The sequence below is a fragment of the Corvus moneduloides genome, chromosome 22, assembly GCF_009650955.1.
Source record: "Corvus moneduloides isolate bCorMon1 chromosome 22, bCorMon1.pri, whole genome shotgun sequence".
Taxonomy (NCBI): domain Eukaryota; kingdom Metazoa; phylum Chordata; class Aves; order Passeriformes; family Corvidae; genus Corvus; species Corvus moneduloides.
In genome coordinates, this window is record NC_045497.1 from 6173090 (window position 1) to 6186608 (window position 13519).

Below are 13519 nucleotides of genomic sequence, written 5' to 3' on the forward strand. Positions count from 1 at the left end.
CGGCTTCGGCGGCGGCGGCGATAGAGGAGCGGGAGGCGGGACCGGGCGGGGCGGGGCGGGACCGGCTCGGCCCCCGGCACCGGCGGCGGCACCGCCCCGGCGGGCTGATCCCGCACCCCGGAGATCCCCGGGACTGCCCCGCCGCTTGCTCCGCAGCGTCCCCGGGGAGCGCGGAGCATCCTCAAGGAGCCCGGACCTGCCCCGCGGGCTCCCCGCGGAGCACGGAGCTGTCCCGGAGCATCCTCGGGGTGTCCCACAGCATCCCTGGAGATCCCAGAGCTACCTAAGACGCCCTGTGGAGCCCGGAGCTGCCCCACTTCGTCCTCAGGATGCCCCAGCCTGCCCCTCCGCGTCCCTGGGGAGTCCGGAGCTGCCCTACAAGAACCCTCTGAGAGCTTAGGTGGCCCCACAGCACTTTTAGGGAGCCCAGAGCTGCCCCACAGCCACATCTGGGAAGCCTAGACTACCCCACAGACACGTGTAGGGAGTGCAGAGTGAGCCCCCCCAGCCACTCCTGGAAAGTCTGGAACCAACCCCTCCACACCCCTGGGGAGGCCAGCTCTGTTCTCAGGAATACTGGCCACAGCCCCACATGTGCCCTACAGAGCCCAGCAGAAATGAGCCATCTCGGGGCCTCTGGCACTTTGTGGGGGCTGCAACATGGGCAGACAGTCTGGGTTTGCCTGGCTGTGGGGCCCCGGGACCCGTCCCTGCACAAGCCTTTCCTGGGGCACTGCAGGAGGACTTGTGGGTCACTGTGAGCTTTCCATGGGGTTTTCCATGCAGGGTTGTGAACAGCAGCGTGGGTCATTGGGGTTATTGCCCGGCGAAGCGAGTGATGGGAAGGTTGGGGATAACATTTTGGGACAGACCACAGCTATGCTGGGGGCGCTCAGGCATCCGTGGTGCACCTCCTGCAAGGCGGAGAGGGGGGACAGTAGCAACGGCAGCAAAGCAGCTCTTTGTGCAAGGCTGAGTTACAGGATTTCTCTGGAATCCGGAGTCTGGCTCATTTTGGGGCCAAGCAGGATGGGGGCACAGGAAGGACAGGGCTGGGCTGCGCTGTCCCGAGGCTGCTCCCATCTCCAAACCCCTTGTTTGCTGAAATCCTCAGCCCCCAGAGCTGCACAAGCCCCTCTCCCCTGCACCCCCGCCCGCCCCCGAGCTGTCAGCTCCTTACATAAGGTTGCGGCTACGCCCAAGATATCACAGGGAGAGCTTGGAAACAGGAGGCGAAGGGTAATGGGGAAGCACAGCCCCTCCAAAGGGTATTTTTAGGCTTCACCTGATGCTCCATTCCTGGGCAAAATGCCGAGGTTCGAGGCCGTGTCCTGCACTGGTCTGAAGGGGGTTGACCTCCCCGCTGTCCCCAGTGAGGGGATGAGGCTTTTTGGGGTGGTCGGTGCCCTGGAGAGGAGGGACATCTCTTCCAGCCGGTGGGATTCTGTTGTTTCCATCTGTATTCTGGGTTTTCGAGCTGCAGTGTGGCTTTTTGAGCTGTGTTCTGGCTGCTCCCTCTGGGATTCTGTTCCGCAGGCTGCCTCGCCCTGCAGGCAGCCACCGCCATCTACAGCTGGCGGGATGCGGCCCTTTCCCGGCACTGGGACAACCAGGGACCCGCTCCTCCTCAAAATCCAGCTGTGGATTTGTGCCTCACAGCCAGAATAGCCTTCGGACGCTGCCCAGCCGCTCTGGTTAATGTTTAATGAGGAAACAACCCATCATCTTCTCTGCTGAATTCAGGGCTTTTTAAATGCCAGTCGATGGGAATGTTTCTTTTTAAACGTGCCTGGGGGATGTGAACAGCTCTGCCTGCCCGCAGGCACCAGATGGAGCAGGGGTCTCTCCCCGCTGCCCAGGGGCTGCCTCAGTCCGGGGGTTTTCACCTGCTCCTACTTGAGGCTCCCTTGTCCCCCAGAAATGTTTCTCTAATTGTCCTCCCTAGCAAATGTTAATTGCAGCAGCACTTTGGGTCCATTAACCCTCTTGGGTGCATATGGAATTTATGGCAAAATGGGGGTGTCAGGGAAGGGAATTCTCCTTTTTTGTGTCAGTTTGGGGGTTTGGTACTACCCGTGTCATGAGGGGACAGCACTGACTGTCATGTCCAGTGCAGGGGGGACAGGATCCCCCCCTCAGCCAACCTCCATCACGGCTCGGGGCGATCCAGGCTCACCGTGTCCACCTCAGGGAGCACAAACCTTGTCACTCCCATGGAATAATCCGACATAGACACACTTTTCATCCTATTTTATTACTTCACACCCCCTTTTCTATCCCAAGCCAAGCCAAGCCAAGCCCAGCCATCAGCCACAGCATTCTCACATCCCCATCCTCACATTCTGGTGTGACAAACCCATTTTGGGAGGGATCACAGAATTACCTGTGTTCCCACCCCCCGGTACGAGCTCTCTGACAGCCCCTCCTGCTCCGCTGGGCCTTGCAGCCCGCTGGCAGCACCACAGGAATTCTGCAGCCTCTGAGAACCTTTAATACATTTTATTTTTGTTTTCCCCATGTTTTTATCAGCTGGGTACGGGGCTGCAGGCTCTGTAACCATGACACAAACCCTGGGAGTCCAAACCTTAACAGAAGAGCTTCAAGCTGCGTCTCCCCCTGAGCACCTCACCCTTTGCAAGGAGTCATCTCTCTCAAGAACACCTGCAGAGCACAGCGTGAGCCCTGGTCAGGTGCACAGTCACCTTTTCAGACTCAGTTCTGCCCCCCTGCTGAAGCACCTGCTCCCTCAAGCTCCCTCCCCTTCCCCAAAATCCATCACCCAAGCAGCAAGGCGACAAAACCCCTTTGCCAGCGGCAGCTTTAAATCCAAAATCTCCCCCCCGAGAATCACAAAAAATTAACTGTTGTACAAGGGAACCACCCTGGTGATGCCCTGCCTGCAGATCGGGCACTTTTTGGGCTCGGGAAGAGCCTGGTAGCACTTGTGGCAGGAGCAGACGTGGCCACACTCCAGGAAAACGCAGGATTTGGTGCTGCTCAAGCAGACCACGCAGGCGTTTTTGAGGGTCTCACCGCCCTCGGCGTTCGTCAGGCGCTCCTGGGCCTGCCGGAATTCCTCCTGCATCTGCCTGAGGTGCTGCTTCTCCCGGTGGTGCCGGTACTGCTTCCGCAGGAGGAAGAAGAGGACAGCGCAGGTGGCAAAGCCAAAAACGACGGTCAGGATTTTCCAAAAGCGGACACTGGACTCTTGTTTCTGCAGCAAGGACTCGAAATCCAGGGCGCTCAGGTAGTAGGGCATGCCCTGCTTCGGGGGCTGCAGCTTGATGGTGGCGTTGTCCAGGACCAGCTCTCCCACCCCGGTCAGGGCCGTGCCCACCTTCAGCATCTGCTCTGTCTCCTGGATTCCCTTGGGACGCTCCCCGCTGATGTAGTGGCCGATGACGTCCGTGAAGGACTGGACAGAGGGGTGGAATTTCTCGTACACCGTCTCCAGGCTGAGCTCGGCGGCGTCCAGAGGCTTCATCACGCGCACGGTGACGCCGGCACCGCCCTCGGCGGGGACCAGGTCGAAGGGGGTGGTGTTGGTTCTCTGGTGGATGATCTTCTCATAGTCGTTCCTGGGGAGGGAAAAGGGGGGGGAACACAGCCTGGGATGACCTGCTGGTTTTGGGGACTGCCACATGGGATGTGCCCCAAGCAGAGTTTCTTTGATGGGGGTCTCTGGAGAACAACACCTTTTCCCTCATGGCACTGTCCAGGTGTGCACAAGGCCACTCCACCCTCACCTCGGTGCTCCACAATTAGTGGGGGCTTCCTTCATGCCCACCTAACTCCTCCTCACCTGTCTGTGGCATTCCCAGCTGTCACACATCACCCCGTGAAGAGAAGCACCATGTGTCACACATCCCAGTTTGATAAGTGTTATCAAATCCTTATCAAAGAGCATCGCTGGGCTCTGTTTCAGCAGATCTGGAACCCTCCCTGGGTCCCTTGGGTGTGGGAATCACCCAAATCCAATTAATTTCTGTTCTAAAACCAGTTTTTTTTTTTGGAAATGCCATCCTCTGGCCACCTCTGTAACAAGGTGGGCCTGATCTGCCTATGTTGGGTTACTCAACATGCTCTTCCCCTCCAGCCCCTCTGTGAACTCTAAAAGCCCTAAAACATGCCCCATTTTGGCAGCTGTCACTGTGGGGGCTACTTTGGGATCCAGCTCTGAAGCACTTGGTCACTCTGGCCATGCCTGAGGCCATTTCAGGGTGTCCCACCCCCCAAGGGCACCCCAGGTGGGCACCAGGCACGTACCAGAGGTGGGTGGTTCTGTTCCACACCATCTTGTGTTCCTGCAGCGTCAGCCTCTGAACCACCCCCTTGCAGTTCTCCACAAACTGACTGCTCAGGGTCTCCTTCACCGACCGCACCACACCTGGAACGGAGATCCAAGGGGCTGCTGAGGTGCTCGTCAAACAAACCTTGGACAAGGGCCCGGAGTGACAGGACAAGGGGGAATGGCTTCATACTGACAGGTGTCGATGGGATATTGGGAAGAAATCCTTCCCTGTGAGGGTGGGCAGGCCCTGGCACAGGGTGCCCAGAGCAGCTGTGGCTGCCCCTGGATCCCTGGCAGTGCCCAAGGCCAGGCTGGACGGGGCTTGGAGCAGCCTGGGACAGTGGAAGGTGCCCCTGTCCGTGGCAGGGAGTGGAACAGGATGAGCTTTACGGTCTTTTTCAACCAAAACCATTCTGGAATTCTAAGATGGGGGGCAAAAGCCTGAGAGCCCGTGTTTTCTGCTGTCAGGAGTCTGTGGCTGGTTGGCGGGGGGGATATGACCTGACGGGCACAGAAGGAGGAGCTGGCGATGGAACCCGTCGGTGAGGAGCAGCTGGGGGGAAGATATGCCCCCGATCCCCGTGTGAAGTATCGCTGTGGGCCCTGACCCTACCTTCTATGACCGCATAGGGCACACAGCGTCCGGGCGCCTCCAGCAGCACGGCCCGCAGGTCCCCGTCCAACCGGACCTTCCTCGCGCCCTGTGGGGAACAAACAGAGGCCGCGGCTCAGCAGGCGCGACCAGGCCGCGGCCCGGGGGCCGGGCCCGTGCACTCCTCCGTCGCACCCCTCGCACCCACCTCGAGCCCGCGGGCCACGCGGGCCTTCTGCCGGTAGACGGAGTAGAGCAGGGCGGTGATGGCGGTGCTGGCGGCCAAGAGCACGGCCTGTGCGGCCGAGGGCCGCCCGCCGCCCTCCATGGCCGCCGGGCCCGCCGTTGCCACGGCAACCGCCCGCCGCGCCGGCGCGAGGTGATGACGTCACGAGCAGCGCTCTGGCAGCGGCGGAGCCGCCATCGAGATGCGGGTCCGCCAAGGCCGGGCGGGGGGCGCGGGGACCCCCCAAAGCCTTGTTGGGGTGCGGGGGGAGCACAAAATTCTCCCTCACAAGGGTTACGGGTCAGGGGAAGCAGGTCAGATCCCAGCCTTACGGAGCTTTAGGGGGATAAACCCCATCCCTGGGAGTTTGGGGGGCGGGACAGGTCGCAGCCTCCCCACCTCTTACCCCCACCTCCACCCTGGGGTCCTTGGGGAGGACATCAAACTCCAGCCTCGCCAGTATCTCAAGGGGGATTAGCCCAAGTGCCAGCCATCCCTTAAGATCTTGGCAGCTGGCCCCAAATCCTAATGCCCCCAGGTGCGGGGAGGAGCATTCCCCGTGCCAACCCCCCCCCCCCTTTGGGGGTGGGGGGCCAACCCAAATTTCACCCTCCTGCTAAGTTTGGGGGGCAGTGGTCAGATCAAAGCCTGCTCCCCCGAGCCTGGGAGGCGATGTCTCCCCAAATCCCAGCCCTATAGCACCTTGGGGAGGGGGTTTTAACCCCTCACTGGGCTGTGGGGCAGCAGCACCGCGTGGCCCCCCCACTGCGAGGGCTCAGTCTCAGGACGCAGCCCCCAGCCCCACTTTGCAGGTTCCTTCTCCCCCACCCCATGCAGGGCCATGGCAGGGTGGCAGGGCCATGGCAGGGTGGCAGGACCCTGCTGGGGGGGACACAAGACCCCCCACCCCCACCACCCCATCTCCTTACCATTGCTTATTCTGGGAAAGCAGCAAAAGGGGAAGAAAAAAAATAGCAATTTTTCATAAATTACTGATTTTCAGGCCCTTGGTGCTAATTTTGGGGTGTGTGGGGGGGTGCAGGCAAGTTCTGCTCTCCAGTGGGGTCCAAGGGGCCGAAACCCCGTCACAGCTGCCCCGACGTGGGCGGCACAGCCGCCCCCCCAGCTCTATATCTAAAAAATCAAGTTGCCATGACTACGCGGAGCAGCTCTCCCCAGCCCTCGGTGCCGCAGGAAAGCACCGTGGACCCCGCAGCCCCCCCTCCTTGGCTCGCCTTTCAGGGGGTAAATGCAGTATAAGCCCCCCAAGCTGCCTCGGTGCCGTGCTCAACGCTGTCGTCCGCCGGGGTCCGGGCGAGACACAGGCGCCGTCACACCGCAGAAAACACACATGAATTTTATTATTATGGCCGCTGCGGAGGAGGCACGAGAGCAGGTTCATGTGCGGGGCCGGGGGGAGGGGGTCCCTGGGGTGCAAGCCCACCCCTACCATGGGTCTTCCTGCAAACGGAGCCGCTGTCTTGTCCAGACTGATCCTCGAGGAGGGTCCAGCACCGGCCTGGGGCGCAGGGAGGGCACCTCATGCCCGGAACGCGGTGACCGCCGGCGCTCAGCACACGGCGGGCCGGGGCCCGCGCAGGCTGCAGCCCCTCATGTCGCTGGCCAGCCGCAGCACGGCCGCTCGCTCAGGGTCCCCCAGGGGCGTGCCGGCGCCGAAGGCCTCCTCCTCCTCCTCCTCCAGGATGGAGCTGAGCCGAGGGGCGCAGCGGGCCCGCTCGGCCGGCGGGCGGTAGGGACACTTGGCGTTGAGCAGCCTGCGGAGGGGCACCAAGGGCACGATGGCATCGCCCAGGAGCTGCTGCTGGACGTGGCGGAAATCGCTCTGTCTCTTGAGGCGCTTGAACTCGTTGAAGGCGGAGGCCGAGGTCTGGTAGAGGAGCAGCGCCATGGCGCGCGCCTTGTCGGCCTTGGAGACCAGCACGGCGTGGCAGCGCAGCACCACCGCCTTGTTCTTCACCTGGTGCCGGTACACCCAGGCGAACACCTTGGGGTGCCGGCGGTCGGCGGCGCAGTAGGTGATGCGGTGCAGCAGGTACGCGTGGCCCGGCCGGCGGGCCCCCTTCTCGCAGGGCGTCATGCGGATGCCATGGGGGCCCAGCGTCAGCTTCATCTTGGCCCCGCCGGCGCCCGCCTCGCTCTTGGCCCAGATCTTGCCCACCGCCTCCTCGGTGCAGCCCTCGCCCTTGGCGTGCAGGGTGACGGCATTGCCCAGGTACCGCACCGTGTACGTCGGGTCCTCCTTGTTGAGCTCCACTTTCTGTCGCTTCCCGCGGAAGACGCTGCCCAGGCGCTCCAGCGGGCACTCGGGCAGCAGGTCCGGGCAGGAGCGGAGGAAGCCGGCCAGCAGCGCCGCGTAGCTCAACCCCGGCCCCAGGCTCTTGCCTTTGCACTTACGTTCATTTTCCACCAGCACGAACTTGCTCCGGCGCCAGGGCAGCATCTCGGCTCCGCTCCGCTAATCCCGGCCTCGCTCGCAAGCAGCGGGACCCCCCCCCCAAGCCCCGAAGCCGGTTTGGGGGGTGTCCCCGCACCCCCCCGCGCAGGGGGTGAAGCCCCTACCCCGGCAGCGGGAGGCGGCCGCCGTATCCGATCCGGCTGCCCACGGAGGATGCGGAGCCGAGGAGCCGCCGCGTTCCGGGTGCCGCCTGCGCCTGATGCTGCGGGAGCGACGGCGGCGGCTGCGGGGACGCGGCTCTCCGTGGGCTGCTCCACCTCCCCGAGCACGCGGGGAGCCGCCGGTGAACGGCCCCCGCCAGCTCCGTGCGCGCTCGCTCCGTGCTCCGGCAGCGATGGGAAGCCGGGGGGGGAATTAAAACCCCCACCCCCCTGCAGCAGCCAGACCTCCAGCCCCAAAACCCACCGGCGTGAGGGGAAATTCCCTGATTTTCCACCTGCGAGGGATGATTTTTGGGAGGGTCATATGATGGCTTCTGACACTACAACGACAAAAAGGTGGGTTTTTTTCCCGCAAATCAGTGCATTGCACAAGGATGTGTGCCAGGATTTGCACATCCTGCAGGTTTGCTGGCATTTTTTCCTCCAAACCTCCCGTTTGCCCCTGTTATTTCCAAGCCAAGTGAGACCTCCTTGCTGCTCCTCTCCTTTTGGGCTGAGCTGGTTTTTAACCTGTTGCTTTTATCTCTGGCCAAGGCCCCAGGACAGCTTCTCTCCAGGAGAAATGGAATGTTATTTCCCCATGGCACAGCTTGGAGAGGATTTTTTGGGAGCACTGTGAGCTTCCAGCCCTGCAGTGGAGTCTGAGGCTGCTCAGGATTCAGCTCCTTTGGCTCCAACCCTGATTTCCACCTTTTTTTTTTAACCATCTGGATGTAAAGCAGGGAGACCCCCAGGCTTGGGGATGCTCTGTTTGCCTTGGGATTGAAAAATGGGAAGGAGAAAGGGGTAAAATAACCACCATGTGCCCCCACTTTTAGTCTATTTGGGGAAGAAAACCAGAGTGGAGTGTTGCAGGGAACAGGAAGCCATTTCCCAGCAGCTTCCCAGATTTTCTACGGTTTGAGTGAAGCAAATACAGCCTTAAAATAGCAGCTTCACAGGCAGACAGCACCAGCCCCACTCTCTCACTGCCACGGCCTTGACAGCCTCATACGTTTTTGCAGCCAAAATAATAAAAAATGCATGAATTTGTCTGTTTTTCAGCTTTTCTGATGCAAACATGGGCTGTGTGGTTTGCTCCCAGTGTGAGGATGGTTTTGGGGAGATGGCAATTAGGGAATTAGTGCTAATGAGGAAGATTTCTATCCATGCCAGCCTCTGTCTTTCACAATTTCTATTCTTGCCCTCACTGACTGAAGTGAGGACTGTATTTACTTGCTCGGTGTTCATATTGAGAGGGCAGGTGTGAACCCACCCAGAAAGCTTCTTTATTTACAGATCCCACGTTACTGGGGTCGGGGTGGGGGGGTGTCCCTCTACACTGGTTTCATCCCACAGTGCCACCCACAAGCTGCCCTGGGACTGGTTTTCCTTTTTTCTCCCAGATTTTGGGGGGCAAAGGAGACTCTGCACTGCATTTTATAGAGGGGAAAACAACATGGATTTGCAATTTGAAAGCTGAATAAGAGGGTTGTGGGCTGGTTCAGGGCTGCCAATCCCTCCTCTCACTCACTGTCCTGGCAAGTAGGGAACTGTCCTCATCGGGTTCCAGAATGAACAAGCACCCACACAGTGTGTGGTAGGTGGGTTTCCCAGTTATCCCTTGGACAATACCCATCTCAGCATCCCAGCTTTGGTTTCTTGGGGTGCCTGTGGTGGTCTCACTGTCCCATGCTCTGTTTCAGCTCCCGGAGTTTCAACCCCCTCAGAAGCCACTGCCAATTTGGACACTGCTTCCCAACCTGTTGTGGCTTCTCAGCAGCGACCTAGCACCAAGATTTGCTAGCAAAACCAGCAGGTAAGGTCAAAATCCTCCCCAAATCCAACAAACTGGACAAAAATCCCAGTGATATATCCTTGGGGGCCGTGATACCCATCCTTGCAGCTAGAAAATGGGGCAGGAAGCTCCTTGGGCAAGGGGAAAAATAGAGAAATCTTTAATTAAAAAGCAATTTGATGATCTCCTGGGAGCCCTTTACCTTGTGTGGGCTGATTTCCATGGAAGCACCAGCCAAAGTGAATTTGGGCTCCAGCATGAGGGCATCCCAAACTGGGCTTTTAGCCACCTGTGTCTTCAGCCAGTTTTCTCCTGCTGCCTGTAGTTAGAAGACCTGGGAAAATGTGAGATATACAGATACTATTTTTTATCCTTTCAATCAAATTAATTTATTTCTTTTGATCTCACTGATCAGGAACTGTTGTTCCTTCCGCCCCAGGAATGATTAATGACATTATCCTGTGAAGCCACAGAACCAGTTTTGAACTGACGAGGAAAAAACCTCCGGGACGGCAGTGGAAAAATGCTCTGCCGGGACAGAGAAAGGAGGAAGTAAATAACAAAAACAGGAGAAATTGGAAAAAATGAGGCAGCTGGCAGGGAGAGGACGTGGGAATCCCTGAGCACGATGCTTTGGGGGCCAGGGCTTCCCCTGGGGATGCTTCCCGGAGCTCGGCTGCGTGCTGGGGCGTTATCCCGGCGTCCCGGCCAGCCTATTTTCCAGGCGAGGAAATATTTAACCGCGGCGTCAGCGGGCAGGGCAGGCGGGCGCAGGAATGGAGGGAGGCGGGCAGCACCCGGTCGCCGCTGTCCCCCCGGGCCAGCCCCAGGGTGACCATCTCCAGCTCCTGCTGCGCCGCAGCCGGGAGGCCAAAAACTGCGCCTATTGCCCCTACAGCCGCTTCCCGGTGGGAGCCGCGCTGCTCACCGCCGGCGGGGAGATCTTCTCGGGTAAGATGGGGACCTGAGACCCCCCCCGGGGATTTTGGGGAGCCCCCAGCAAGCCTTGGGTCATGTATGAGGGTGTAGCAGGGTCATCCCGGGGTGCTGGTGTTGTGTGTCCTCCCCCGCTGCCTCTTGGCAGCCGCCATCCCGGAGCGAGCCAAAGATCACAGTGGATGGGAAAATAAATAGGGGAAGCAGGGAAAATGGCTTTTCTTTGTAAATTCCCTAAGAAGAAAGGAGATGATGGGGTTAGGGGTGGCTGATTCCAGGGTCTTCCCTGCAGGGTGCAACGTGGAGAATGCCTGCTACAGCCTGGGGGTGTGTGCCGAGCGCACTGCCATCCAAAAAGCCATCTCCGAGGGGCACACCAGCTTCAAGGCCATGGCCATCGCCAGGTGAGGGTGCTCCGAGAGCTGGAATGGTGAGGGACGGGATGGGGGGCGAGCAGGAGAACCCCTGGTACTCCTCTGGGGCAGCTTCTGCTGCAGCAGCCCCAGCTTTTGGGGAGGGAAAGGAAGTTTTTGCATGGTATTTTTTGAGGAATTGGGGGGCAAATCTGTTGTGGCTCTGTAGTTATTGGGGCATGAAGGTCTTCTGCAGGTGTTCCCCCCTCCTCTGACCTCAGGACTGAGATCTGTGCCCTTCTCCTTTGGCAGTGACATGGGGGACCACTTCATCACGCCCTGCGGCGCCTGCAGACAAGTGATGAGAGAGGTGACAGCTCGTGTGGGGCTCCATGGCTCCTTCCCTGACCCCAGACAGCATCCCCTGACCCCAGGCATCTTGCCCTAAAACACTTGGAGGTACCAAGGAGGGTGCAACCCCCCATCCTCAGCCCCATGGCTGGCTCCAGGCTCCTCAGATTGCATTATCTTCTGGGAAAGGAGTATTCCCACCCTGGGTGGGTGTTCAGTGGGAATCCATTAGCTCACCCTCCCCAGGGGAGTTTATTCCTCCAGGTGCAGAGTTTTGCCCTCGAGTCCTTACTCTGGCTCCGGCAAGCCTGAAAAGGGGGGTTTTCCTGCAAAAGCTGAGCTTCCCACAGATGCTGTCCGGCTCTTGTCTCCCTCCTCCCGCAGGAATCCCAGCTCCCACAGCCCGTTTTTGGGTCTTTAATATTTAATGGGTCGAGGGGCTTAGGTCGAGTGTCAGATTCAGCAGGCTCAGAGGCACCGGGGCTCACCCTGGTGGCGTAAAAACACAAGATCTGAGCCCAAAGTATCCTCTGGGAGAGGTGGAGGTAATGCTGATAAGCCAACCCAAAATACATGCAATAGAGGGGGATGCTCCCTGTGAACCTGAAAAGAAAGGATCGTATGAGTAATTTGAGGAAGAAGTGCAGGTTCTACTCCCTTCTTCTTCTTCTCCCTCATCCGTCTCTTCTTTCTCCTCCTCCAGTTCGGCACAGACTGGGATGTCTACCTGACCAAAGCAGATGGCACCTACATTGTCAAGAGGCTGGAGGACCTGCTGCCGCTCTCCTTTGGCCCTGAGGACCTGAAGAAGGTCTGAGCAGCGTGGCCACCGCCAGCCTTTGCCCTCAGGCACAGGGGACAATGGTTTTCCCCAATTTTCTCAGCCTGTAAGCAACTTTTTGGGAACAACACAGTGGGAAATGTGTTTATACTGTTAAGTTGCCTGTTCCTCTGGCTCACCTTCTGATTCAGTGTTGATTCGCAGACTCCAGCTCCACATTGCCCCGAGGAAATGGCAAAATCAAATCATAGAAATTCCCTGTTATTAGTAAAAAAAGCATCCAGACATCCCTGTAGGCAAGGGAGGAGTTTGCAGACGGAGATGGGTTTGATGCACGGCTTGGTACGGAAACCACTCCTGAATAATGTGAAATCATTGCTTGGGAAAGTGCTGCATCCTTCAGCTCTGAAGAGGAGTGAAAGCAAGAAGGAAAACCGTCAGCCCCAGGAGTAATTAATGAGCCGATCCAGATTAGGTGGATCGCTGGAACAGGAGGGTTATCACACGGAGCATGTCCTTTGCTCGTTTCTCCCCAGCTTGTTTTCCTTGCTTTTATTCCATTTGGGGGGAAGAAGAGGACAAGGAGTTTTTGAGGACTTCTGGAGAGTTTTGTGCCTCCATGATAATGCCATTTGCTGATTGTACTATTGATTTATAATACAATGATAAATGAATTCGTTATGTTTCCCGTTACGTTGCTGGGTTCAGCATTTCTGCCATGCCCAAGTGAGATAAAAGCAGTTCTGGTTTATCTCCTGCAGTTGTAGCAAGTGATGAAACACAGGGAGTGGGGTCCTGGGGCTGTCCTGCAGCCCAGGCAGGGCTGGGGGGTGCTGGATGTGTCATGGGAACCTCATGAGGTTCAACAAAGCTGAATGCAGGGTGCTGCACCTGAGTCAGGGCAACCCCCAGTATCCATACTGGCTGGAGAATGGAGAGCACTCCTGCTGGGAAGGACTTGGAGATGCTGGTGGGTGAGAGGCTGGATGTGCCTCGGCTGTGGGGCTGATCCCCACATGGGCAGCAGGAGAGGGAGGGATTCTGGCACAGGTTCCCAGAGCAGCTGTGGCTGCCCCATCCCTGGCAGTGCCCAAGGCCAGGTTGGACGGGGCTTGGAGCACCCTGGGCTAGTGGAAGGTGTCCCTGTCCATGGCAGGGGGTGGAACAAGATGGGTTTTGAGGTCCCCTCCAGCCCAAACCAGTCTGTAATTCTGTGATTTGATGATTCCACACACTGGGCTGTGCTGTTCCCAGGGCAGTGCTGTGCTCCATGCCACGGCGCTCCCAGCTGTGTCCTCCGTGCCCTGCATTGCACAAGGCTTTACCTTGGCTGCACCCTGCCCTGTGCCCTGTTCTGTGTTCTGCTCCATGACCCACTCCATGCCCTGCTCGATATTGCACTCCATGTCCCTTTTCATATCCTGCTTCATGCCTTGCTACATATCCTATTCCATGCCCCTCCACGTCCCATTCCATGCCTCACTCCATGTCCCGTTCCATGCCCTATTCAGTGCCCCACTCCATGCCCCATTCCATGCCTGCTCCATGTCGTGCTCCCTGCCCATCTCCATGCCC

The 13519-nt window shown here is 58.7% G+C and overlaps 3 protein-coding genes across 3 annotated transcripts; 1 reads left to right on the forward strand and 2 right to left on the reverse strand.

Moving 5' to 3' along the window:
- Positions 1 to 2235: 2235 nt before the first annotated feature.
- On the reverse strand, positions 2236 to 5249 carry MUL1 (mitochondrial E3 ubiquitin protein ligase 1). The gene is made up of 4 exons (XM_032131775.1): positions 5092 to 5249; positions 4905 to 4992; positions 4267 to 4387; positions 2236 to 3578 (listed from the first exon to the last, which is right to left on the reverse strand). The coding sequence occupies exons 1-4, from the start codon at positions 5209 to 5211 to the stop codon at positions 2858 to 2860; spliced, it is 1050 nt and encodes a 349-aa protein (XP_031987666.1). The 5' UTR covers positions 5212 to 5249; the 3' UTR covers positions 2236 to 2857.
- A 1201-nt stretch (positions 5250 to 6450) lies between these two features.
- FAM43B (family with sequence similarity 43 member B) lies at positions 6451 to 7705 on the reverse strand. The gene has a single exon (XM_032131776.1). The coding sequence runs from the start codon at positions 7568 to 7570 to the stop codon at positions 6680 to 6682; it is 891 nt and encodes a 296-aa protein (XP_031987667.1). The 5' UTR covers positions 7571 to 7705; the 3' UTR covers positions 6451 to 6679.
- Positions 7706 to 9943: 2238 nt separating this feature from the next.
- CDA (cytidine deaminase) lies at positions 9944 to 12637 on the forward strand. Its single transcript, XM_032131778.1, has 4 exons — positions 9944 to 10474; positions 10752 to 10863; positions 11125 to 11182; positions 11867 to 12637. Exons 1-4 carry the CDS (start codon positions 10300 to 10302, stop codon positions 11978 to 11980), a joined length of 459 nt encoding a protein of 152 aa, XP_031987669.1. The 5' UTR covers positions 9944 to 10299; the 3' UTR covers positions 11981 to 12637.
- Positions 12638 to 13519: the final 882 nt, after the last annotated feature.